This window comes from Oculina patagonica, chromosome 12, assembly GCF_052425735.1.
Source record: "Oculina patagonica isolate OP01 chromosome 12, crgOcupat, whole genome shotgun sequence".
NCBI lineage: Eukaryota > Metazoa > Cnidaria > Anthozoa > Scleractinia > Oculinidae > Oculina > Oculina patagonica.
This window is the reverse complement of record NC_135769.1, coordinates 29,443,069-29,454,028: the sequence shown is the minus strand read 5'-3', so window position 1 is coordinate 29,454,028 and position 10,960 is coordinate 29,443,069. Positions and strand designations below refer to the sequence as shown.

The window sequence follows — 10,960 nt, the reverse complement described above, 5'->3', positions numbered from 1 at the left end:
TATTTCATACATTCAGATAATTGTATTATACATGTTATTATGGCGTGATGTTCAATTTTCTCTAATGCTCGCTACTGTACAAAAACCGAACAACGTTAACTTCACAAGTGCTCCAACACAACCATTTTTGGTTACCTTCAACGCATGTTTAGCCAAGTTAAAAATGCTGATTAAGCTTTAGCTACCTAAAAAGAAGCCACGTACAGTACTAAAAATATAACAATTACTTAAAACGGCTGTAGTGAAGTCTATATGTCGATGATAAATCAGATAAAATGCAATGACAAACATTTGCAATAAAAGCAGATGCTTCACGCAACAACAGTAAGTATGACATTGTAATTAACATAAATACATGCAAGTCAATCAAGCACTCTACCAAGCCCTACTGTACTATTTTCAAAGATGAAATCCTTTGATTTCTGGATAAAGTGACAGGCACCAACGTTTTCAACGAAAGTCTAACGAACGGGTACTATTCGGTATATATTAACTGCTGACTCGAAACACTAGAACGAAATGAACACATCACTCTGTGGAGCATGGTCCTACTGTGTGGGTCGGGTGGGTGGTGCTGTCAGCAAGCTCTATGTCTTGAGCTTCCGGCGTAGGATGAACCACAGGTGCAGAGAAACCAGTGCAGCAAATCATTTTTTTCATCTTCTCCCTGAATTGCTGGTTCAACAAGGCGTACACAAACGGGTTGACAGCAGCATTGAACGCCACCATTGTGTCAACAGTAGCGATCACGACTGGAGTTATGTTCAGCGAAGGAAATTGCCTTAGGACGTATTCCACTGACTCTGCGCCCCAGCAGATTCCAAAAATGGCAGTGACAGGTAGGACCATCAAGGTGACCCGCCTCCGCACTCTTATGACACCCTACGTATAGAAAGTTGCAAAGTCCGATTAATATGGAGCGGATCAACAAAGCTGCGTTATGGTGGATTTGCACTGACGCGTAATTTTTTACGTGCGTAAAAAAATTTAGAGACAATGTATGAACGACTTGCGTAAACGTTTACGCAAACCGTTCATACATTGTCTCTAAATTTTTTCACGCAGGTAAAAAAAATTACGCATCAGTGGAAATCCACCATTAGACTAAATCGTCTTACGGTTAATATTGTATATGAAGCTGTGAAAATGTAAAAATTTTTTTTCTTTTTACAGGTAAAAATTACGATTATCCCCGTGAAGCTTTTCGTATCTGTTTTTTTTTTAAGTGTTTATGACGTCAAATGTATTGCATTGGTAACAACAAGCTTTCGCTGAAAAGCACTTTAAGTCACAGGGAGGAGAGGAGCCAAATCGGACCTTTGTAAAATATGTTCGATCTATTTCGTAGCCCTTGTCATGCGTTTTCCGATCTTTTTGTTTACGCGACGGTTAAGCCAGCGGGACTCGTTCAATAGTCTGTTGCGTAATTGCAGCGGGTTTCCGTTCGTTTATTGCCCGAAGGGCAACGGACGGAAAGTGACGCTTTCCGAGCGAGCCACAAAGTGCCGACATGGCCAAGAAGAAGGAGAGATCTTGTGGCGCCCACGGTCATTGAGCCTGCGGCTACGCCAAGCGCAACAGGATGGTTTAACCGTCGCGTAAACAAAAAGATCAAATAACGTATGACAAGCGCTACGAAATAGATCCAACATTTTAATATTTACAAAGGTCGAATTTGGCTCCTCTGCTCCCTGTGTTTAAGTCAGTTTTTTCAAATTATCTTCCAAACTAATGCGGTGACCAATCATATTTAATTGCGATTTTTAGAACTTCCAATGTTCAAGCCCGTAACCAGGATTGTCTGGGGGTATAGTTTGTAAGAAAAAAAGGCAGGTAAAAGTGAAGGTAACAACGACAATAACTCTGGTACATTTTTAAATTCAAATCATATTTTTTGAAACAGAACCTTGAAAACGCAATTTACAATTTATTTAGCCAACAATGACGGCAATACATAGAAGGAAGACAGGAAAAAGATAGGTTTCTTCATTTCTTTGCCAAATGGTAATTGCATAAATCAGCCAGAGTCGGTTTGTTGATCTTTTAGCATTGTGGCAAGCTCCGAGCCCAACAAGTACCCAGTCTCCTCTGTTTCGGTAGCGCCTGGGAATATTAATGGCACTTCGAACGGTTCGCCTATGAAGGACATTAGGTAGTATCGTTGAAATGAACCTAGAATCACACAACTTGGTCCGAAAAATACCACACGAATTTACAAATGGTGGACCTTCAACCCAAAGGACCACATTGAATGTAAATAGTAGAAGTACAGAAATACCATTTCCCATTATTTTTTATTTTAATATATACTTTTTTCACAATGAGCGGACTTCCAAGGCTCGTGGGGGTGTGCAGACGCACCCCATCGTACCCCCCTCCCTACGGGCCTGATGTTCTTCACTTTTCCGTGAAGTGGAGAAAATTGTGCAGTTTGAGTTAGATAACGGAACTTCTGCAATTTTTCCTTAATAAAAGTCCCAAATAAAGGGCAATGCTGAACGTTGCTTGTATAACATATTTCGGGATAGGTCAGCGAGCTAAATTTTGAGGTAAAGTATTAATTAATATATTTCTGGTTCGCGCGATTTTAAGAATCATTTTTATTTAAGTTAAGTTGTAGTCAATTTAACTTTAAGTTGTACGTCTACGATCTTCATCTTAACTAATAGAAGAAAGCCACTTGACGAGAAGAAACAGATAAATTATTAGTCGATCTTCTCTGGCCACACACTTACCCTTTGTCGTGAGGTGAGTTGATTTTCGTCATTACCTTTGAACCACAAAGTGTACACGACTCTGGAGTACAACACAGCCATCAGTGACAAGGGAAGAGCTGTTTGTAAAACTAATAGTGCCCAACTATGAGCTTTGCCCATCCACTCCTCGGACCAGGCGTACACGCAAAAGTTGCTGTTCTTCTCCATTTCAATGTCAACGATAAGGAATAGTGGAATGTTGACTATTATGGCGAAGAGCCAACTACCAGGAATAATCACCTGAAATTAAAAAAAAAATGTTAACCCTCGTCACTGATATTGATTCATGAGCAATTCAAAGAGCAATTTTAGCTGTCGGACAATTTCAGTTTTCCAACTTTTAAAAAGGGACTGGAGGTACTGTTGTATTAAGAGTGAGTCCTCACGAGAGCCATGCAGTCGAGTCTACAGCGCATCTCACTGATTTTCCTCAAATTTGGCACACATATGTAACATCACTAGTACATTAACCATGTGCAAAATTTTGGTTCAATTGTTTATTGTTTTGGAGAAATGTCAATCAAACTGTCAAACAGTGGAATGTACTTAAATTTGACCTAAAAATTTTCACCATGTTTGATCGCCTGCTACATGCTAAATATGAAAGGAAATAAAACGAAACTTTTACATAAGACAGTTCAAGCCCCGAACAATAGAAAAACGTTCAGTAAACTTGTGTTATTTACTGCGTTTGGCTGAAAGCAAAATTTCAATTCTCCTTATTCAATTCGTATCAAGAAAGTGGGGTCTCAAAAGTCGTTGTTTGTAGACATGCGGCGTTTCTTCAATCAAATTTGAAACTATCAATAGATTGCCAAGGAAATGGTGTCTCCATTTATCAAGTAAAATCTCTGTTAAGTTTAAGAGGAATTACAGGTTTACATCAATAAATGTTGTTAAATTCGTGTCAATATGCAAATGAGTTCAACACGGAAATCGCGATAAGTTCAGAGTTTGTAAAAGATATTCTAAATAGAATGTTGCTTAAGGAAATAAAACATCATTATGAAGCTTTTTTGCATAAAAATACTTTTAAATCGTTAGTAGTTTTAACTACTGGAAGTCGTTGGCTGGTAGTAAGCATAGCAAACAAATTCAAACGAACACAAAGGTCATACCGACCTGCTGGTCGTACCGCACCAATGTGAAAGATATCCCCACAAGCAAGCATCAAAGCATGAAAGTCATTCCCTTGAAGGGTTTTTGGCATCGCCCACTTGGTGTAAAAGCTGCATTTTGTCGTATTTTCCAGCACCATAGTAATTCAAGAACAGATGTTATCAAAACAAGTTGGCGGCGAGACATCAAATATAATCTCCACCGATCATGAAAACCGACGTGTTTTTAATCCGGTCGCGTGTTTTGTTCACATATAAAAAAACATGTTTCCACTGCAAAGAAATTATGCAGTTATCGTTTCCATCCAGTGAGAATCTGCGGCACAAGTAGTTTTTGGTGCTGCCGTTTTACGAAGAACACCGACAATAGTTGATTGCGGGACAGGCCAACTTCAGAATTTTATCTCAAATTCCATGTCTCAAATTTCACTCCGAGTCAGATTCAAGAGGGACCGGACATCCAGGGGATACGTATTGAGTGGACAATAATTAATAAATGATCCAATACGCCACAATTCGCAATGGCTTTTTCCACCTTTTTCTTTTAATTTTGAAAATTTGAAATCGTAAAATTAGCGTTACCGTAAATGATCTTATAGACGCTAGGGCGTCTTTTTAATGTAAGGGGTACATGAGGAAGTGTTAAAATAAACATGAGGCGTTTAGTAGAAAAAGGCATTCATTTCACTTTAACTGTAACAACGTAAACATGACAAATATGTCGATACGACGCGTAGTTTGCTTCCGGATTAAGATAGGAAACAGATTTTGTGAGTAGGAGACTACTCTAATCTTTGCTAATGCAAAGCCTAAAGATGTCGTTCACAGATAGTTCGATATCGATGTCTTCATCGTCATCGCATCGGGGATGTTGGCTCCGTTGGCCTCTTCGATGTCCGAATGAAGCAATAAACTAAGCAAATTGCGTGCTTTTACTCGATGAAACGTTAACTTGAGTTTAAGGCGAATATTTTTTTCTTTTTTGTTTCTTGTTTTTTTTTTTTTTTTTTTTGGGGGGGGGGGGGGTAAACAGAGGGTGTCTATTAAACACGGGGCGTTTATTGGTTAATGGTGGGGGCCTCTAAAACAAACTTTGCACCTCAGGGGGAGGGGGCGTTTATAACATACGCAGCGTCTATTTGAGAGTTGGCGTTTATTAGATCATTTACAGTATTTCACTCATTTACATTTATTGTAAGAATTGGCTACAGGAAATGGAAGTGTCAGTAAAAACAAACTTTCAACAACCTGGTCTAGTGCTCATCTGGTTAAGGCAAAGACGAAAACAGTTGTAAAAAGGCACGCTGATCTACACTTATATAAATATTAGGGACTTTAAGATACCTGGACGGCTGACCTCGAGGATGGCTGACGGGAAGTAATTATTCGCGTGTAGCCTATATTGCGCATGCCCGCTTCACGCACATTGCCGTCCAGCTTCGTCCAGCTGTTGTCGAGGACGTGAGAAGTAGAGTTTTGCCGTCCACCAGTGAACATGACTGCTTTTTGTATGATTTCATTTAAAAATCTCGTTATTCCTAATTCTTTTACTTTGTTAGGCGGTTCTTTATGGTCTTCTTGGTTCAGTGGTACTGATAAAAAGTAAAGAAGATAAGTTTTATTTGCGGTTGAGAATATATTTGCTGTGCTTCGCATAAACGCTGATGGCGAAGCCACGTGAGTGAAATTATGAACTTTCTTCCTTGTGTTTCTACAAAAATTTCTCTTGGAATTTGTTCCCTGTGAATGAAAATAGTGCTTTCTGGTCCCGGACTTTGGGCTAGAAGCGCCAAATGTTTGATCCACTAACGAAGCCGTCCTCCGTTCACACACGCCGGCTCTTAACGTTAAAAGTTCCCACCAAGAACGCTGACACCGGCCCAGTCCTCTCCCAGTCCTCTAAAGTCCCTATTTAATTCTGTCGATACGTCGGTCCGTCATTCTAGCTTTAAATAGGAAATCAATAGGAGCACTATAAGAGACACACAGGTGATTTCAAAATTGTTGGAATTTTTTGGGATCCTTGTTCCCGGGGTCTTCGTTCCCCTTAACAAGCGGTTGACAAACGAGTTTGAAGATATTTAAACACGCGCATTTTCCGTCAGCCTTGACTGAACTGGGCCGTCCTCTGCCGTCTGGGCCATATGAGGTTCCGGTTAAATTGTGCGCATGCACCGTAGACTTGAGATGAATTTTACCGTTCTCGTCCCCAGAGTCCACGGTCCTTCTGGTCTGCGCCAGGGATCGAGACCTCTGCCGTTAATGTCTGTTACGCTACGCAACGAATTGAAGGCGGGGTTTGGCTGGGAACGCAAAGGGATGGGACATCAGCGGAGTGGCCGCCGAGGCGAAGGCGGAAACTAGACTGAGAGGTAAGTGCTTGGATGGTTGCTACGGGAACCGACTCAACAGTGAGGCCGAAGCCAGTGGAGAGCACGGAAGAAAAAAGAGGGATATAGTGAGGGTGAGAGTGACGAAAAACAAACTACTTGCAGCGAGCGAGCACAATCCAAATGTACGCGTCAGCATGACGATCGACAGCGCACGAAAGACGTGATCCACGAGGGCGAGGCTGCGCTACACGACATTAACTTCTGTCAATAATAATTGACACCAGGTCCCGATTTGTAAGCATGCACAGAGTGCTCGTTCTATATTTTCAGTCAAACAGATTTGTCCGATTTGACAATGAGTCCTTGAATCGCGAACTTCCGGTGTTAGAGCCGGCCAGAGGTCTCGATCCCTGGTGCAGACCAAAAGGATCGTGGATTCTGGGTACGAGAATGGAAATGAAAAAGTTTTCAACAACCAATCAGATTTGGCCGCTTTTGGGCAAGCTTTCAGCGAAGTCCAGAGGTCTCGATTCTTGGTGCTGACCAAACTCATCGCTGGAGACGAAATCGGAAAATATCGTACTTTCGGTTGAATTGCGCATGCCTATATTTTAAAAGCAAACTTAAACGTACTTGATTCTGCAACTTATCCCTTGATAGTCGCTCGTTGCGTCAGGTTTGTGCAGTTAGTCAGTTAGGAGTGAATACTCGAAGTGCAAGATTGAAACAATCATGAAACGCAGCAGCAATCACGAGTTATTTTAAGATGATCTCCTGCCCCTGACCACTGCCTCTCGACATACATCTTATTAACCAAGTGCAAGGGCCGTTCTGGGAGTATATTGGCTTGATCACAGCGAGGTCTATACAGAAAAGACCGAGGGCCGATATTCTCCATGTATGGTCTCGTCTGGCGTTTATGGTTTTCAGATCCGCGATATGTCAGCGACAAAAAGCATAACACGTAACTCGTAAAGGTTGGTGATGATACTCTTCGCCACTTTTAAGCGATCAATGCAAGAATGCTCAGCTAGCGTATCTTGAAGAAAGACTTATTTTCTCAAGTTTAGCTTTCGTTACCCGTCCAGATTCTTCTCGTTCATAACTATCCTTGTTGATTTTTATGGTTTATTACTACTTCATTGGTGTTTTCATTAATTTAAAAGTAATTTTGTGTATAAGCTGCTTTCAAAATTCCATATATCACGTTGATCTACAATATAGCATGAACAGGAGCTAGAGAGGAGGTGGATATAACCCCAGTGTATAAGGACTGAGTATGGGTATGTAATCATACGATCGCGAGTAATTAACAAAATCAAACTGCGCGATCGTTCGATTTTGTTAACAAGTCCTTTGAAAGACCTTTCAACTGGCATGAATGGTTTTCACATCCATGCTTTAATTCAAGCATAATTAGGAACGCAACATTATTTTTTGGAAGAGTGGGATCAAAATCCTGAAAAAAAAATTGTTTGCAATAGCAAAAAAGCCCAAATAAATTGTTTGCAGAAATTAGAAAACATTAATTGTCTGCAGGAAGATGCGGTTGGAAAAAAAATTGTTCGCGCAGAGAACGAGAGTGAAAAAAATTATTTGTCTTGAATACTGCGCTTCCAGAAAAAAAAAAAATTAAAATGGTCCATCCCAATGTTAACGTTTCGATCGAGCACTGAACCAAGTCTTGAGAGACTGGGTACTAGTCTAAAACAACATGGCGCCCGGGTGAAAAGTAACTTACCAGACATCTGAAATTTTGAAGTACTGAGGTTTCGTTTACGAGACAAGTGGAATCAAAAGCCTTGCAGAATTTTTTGTGAACATTATAACTACCAGGCAGACAGAAGCGAGCGACGTTTTCTCTTTCTGCATCAATCTGCTCGTGAGGTTACGCTTAAAGTCAATCGATGATGACATGGCGAGTGGCTTGTTTACCTTTCTTCACGCCGCAAGTCTGTATTTAACGGCACTACATAGTCGGATAATTAACATCACGAGCCACTTTAGATATTAAAAGTTTTATTGAATGTATCTAAGCGTTATGTTTCACGTCTTCAGCCGACCTATCCATCATGTTATAAAACTCGTTCTAAAACTTTCAGAACTTTGTTTTTGTTGTACTCACGTGTAGCACGTTTTTGTGCACTAAAATCATACGTGCCGTTAGAACTTAACAGACTTTTTTTGACTTTAAGTTATTATTTGGTAAATGTTTCACAAAATAATGGCTAATAAAACCATCAGAATAACGCCGCATCGGCGATAGTCAAACGTAATTTTACCTTAAAATCTCTAGTGTCACACATTGCCCGAAAAACCTTATTTTTAAAATAGGTTTACTACCAAACCAGAGAGCGATGGAAAATCTTGATAGTATCATTAAAATTGTATCGGGTGATATTAATTACAGTGGTGTTTTGATATGGAAAGCTTCAATGCTTGCAGAGATATTCTGGTCGAAAGATGGGTCAAAATTTGTGTATTTTTTGGCTCAAAACCGACCATGGGCACGTTGACCACGATATCTTCCACACGTTACAGAATTTTGGGATAATATTCTACCTACAGCATTGTCACCTCAATATGTACCCCCATGCAAAATATAAAGGAAATCTGAGAGGGTCGATGTAGACTCAAATTTTAATACTGCATGGGTTTCAGATGGACCCTTTCTTAAACAGGTAGTGTTTCAACAAAATATATCCATGGTTACCAGATTCTGCAGTTGTTTAAGATGCAAATAACTTACATAGGAATTAATTATAGAAAACGTATTTGGCCCATGCAGTGTATACAAGGTCTTCAAAAAAACCACTTTTAACTTCAAAGAAACTACAGCAGATTCAGATTGAGCGTTTAACGGCCTCAGTTGTCGCGTTCGTTTTCGCGGTTGAATTGATTGCGTTGCGCGTCAAAATGACAGACGTTGCTAGGCGGGAATGCCAACGTTCTGCCTGGGAAAACCACAACGTGCTTTTACCCAGACAGAAAGTCGTGATTCCCGCCTAGCAACGTCTGTCATTTTGCCGCGCAACGCAATCAATTCAACCGTGACAACGACGGCGACAACTGAGGCCGTTAAACGCTCAACCTGAATCTGCTGTAGGTTCTCACAACAAGTGAAGCAACAAGAGCAAGAAACTGATATACGTGACGTCAGCGTTCACCAATGGGCAGCGAGTTTAATGATGGTTTTGATTAGTTACAAACTTACATTAACGTTCTATTTACCAATAACATAATTTTGTTAGTAACACACCTTTAGTTTGCGCTTGGTAAGTTTCCACTTGTTACCAAAAGGATACACTACTGCATAATATCGTTCAATGGCGATTGCAATCAAAGTTATAATCGAGGAATGTCCTCCAACCCAAGCGAAGTTTCCACGTGTCACCAATTTGCATAAAACAGTACCAGTCACGCGGTCAGGGTGGGTAAAAATAAGCTTGAAAAAAGTTTTTGGGATGATAAACATCGCGTAGATGATGTCCGCTGCAGCCAGGTTTACGAGTAGACAATTGATGGGAGTCCTGTAAATTTGAAAAGTATTTATAATAAATACAGATGCTGTTCTCGCTTTTTTAGGCAATGCAGGTGGTATTTCTATTTCTCTCTGGCTAGTCCGTCGTAGGGTTACCGGCGCGGCCCGAAAATTTAATTCGGCGGTACCCATTTATACACCTGGGCCAAGAAAGGAAGTATGAGAGCTAAGTGTCTTTCCTCAGAACACAACGTTCTGGCACAGGGCCTGGCGAATATCAGGACCACTCGATCGTGAGTCTGGACAGCGCGCTAACTTGAGCCAATATTTCCCACTCTGCAGTTGGATAACAATCGATTTCGTTTAGCACACTATTTGTCAGCTACTTTTATTTAAGTTAATTTTTAGATAAATTTCCTTAAAATAATTACAGACCCTCTTGTGCAAAGCTTTACAAAAACTGTTGTAGTACGAAAGGTTATTATAAGCGTCTAAAAATTATTTCGGACTCAGCGTACCTCATATCTCGATATCTCTTTAGGATTGCACAAACAACAGAGTTTCCCACGATATTAACAATGGCGAATATGGAGAGAACCGTTGTTATGACAACAGCTGCAGCTGATTCTGACATGATCGATTCAGTTCCGCAGTCAGTTATACTTACCGAGTATAAGCTTCTGCCTTTATTTAAGCCATTTACTGTAACAAGGAAAGTAGTAGTAATTGCTGCGATTGGAGTCTCGCTTTTTTAGTTAAGACATACCTCATATCTCGATTTCTCTTTATGATCGCACAAACAAGAATGTTTCCCGCGATATCCACAAAAGCGAGTATGGATAAAACTGTTGTTATGGCAACACCAGCTGAATCGGACATGATCGAAGAGCTTCAAAGTTAGTTCCGTGATCTGGGATAAAACAAAATAAGGATGTGTGAAGCGTTAAGAGTTGATAAGCAGTATCTTTTAGTGGAAAAGGGATAACGGGTAAACCCGTTTCAAAAAGAAACGTTATTCATACACCCAGGCGCACGTTTCAAAGGCACGCGCCTCAGACAGGTACGCGTCCGGAAAGAAACCAATTTCTGATAGACACGCGTTAGAAAAAGAACTACACATTCCAGAGAAACGCTCAGTTTGATAATGATTCTAAGGAGGCTCGGAGTGAAAACTAACAGTCTGCATATTTCAATCATTTGTTCACGCCAGCCATGTCGTGTAGCAAGACTGTGATCAATTCGTTGGCCACTATCAAACTGTTGTACTAAACA

At 40.5% G+C, this 10,960-nt stretch overlaps 1 protein-coding gene across 1 annotated transcript; it reads right to left on the bottom strand.

Moving 5' to 3' along the window:
* LOC144634052 (pyroglutamylated RF-amide peptide receptor-like) lies at window positions 1–10,594 on the bottom strand. The gene is made up of 4 exons (XM_078492996.1): window positions 10,455–10,594; window positions 9,467–9,737; window positions 2,736–2,996; window positions 1–882 (listed from the first exon to the last, which is right to left on the bottom strand). Exons 1-4 carry the CDS (start codon window positions 10,565–10,567, stop codon window positions 529–531), a joined length of 999 nt encoding a protein of 332 aa, XP_078349122.1. The 5' UTR covers window positions 10,568–10,594; the 3' UTR covers window positions 1–528.
* Window positions 10,595–10,960: the final 366 nt, after the last annotated feature.

What these genes read in the sequence shown, in the direction of transcription:
- LOC144634052 (XM_078492996.1), bottom strand. Translation starts at nt 10,567, where the DNA reads ATGTCCGATTCAGCTGGTGTTGCCATAACAACAGTTTTATCCATACTC. An exon ending in AAGAGAAATCGAGATATGAG is followed by an intron (nt 9,738 to 10,454) that starts GTATGTCTTAAC and finishes TCAAATTTACAG; the next exon opens with GACTCCCATCAATTGTCTAC. An exon ending in AACTCACCTCACGACAAAGG is followed by an intron (nt 883 to 2,735) that starts GTAAGTGTGTGG and finishes TTCTATACGTAG; the next exon opens with GGTGTCATAAGAGTGCGGAG.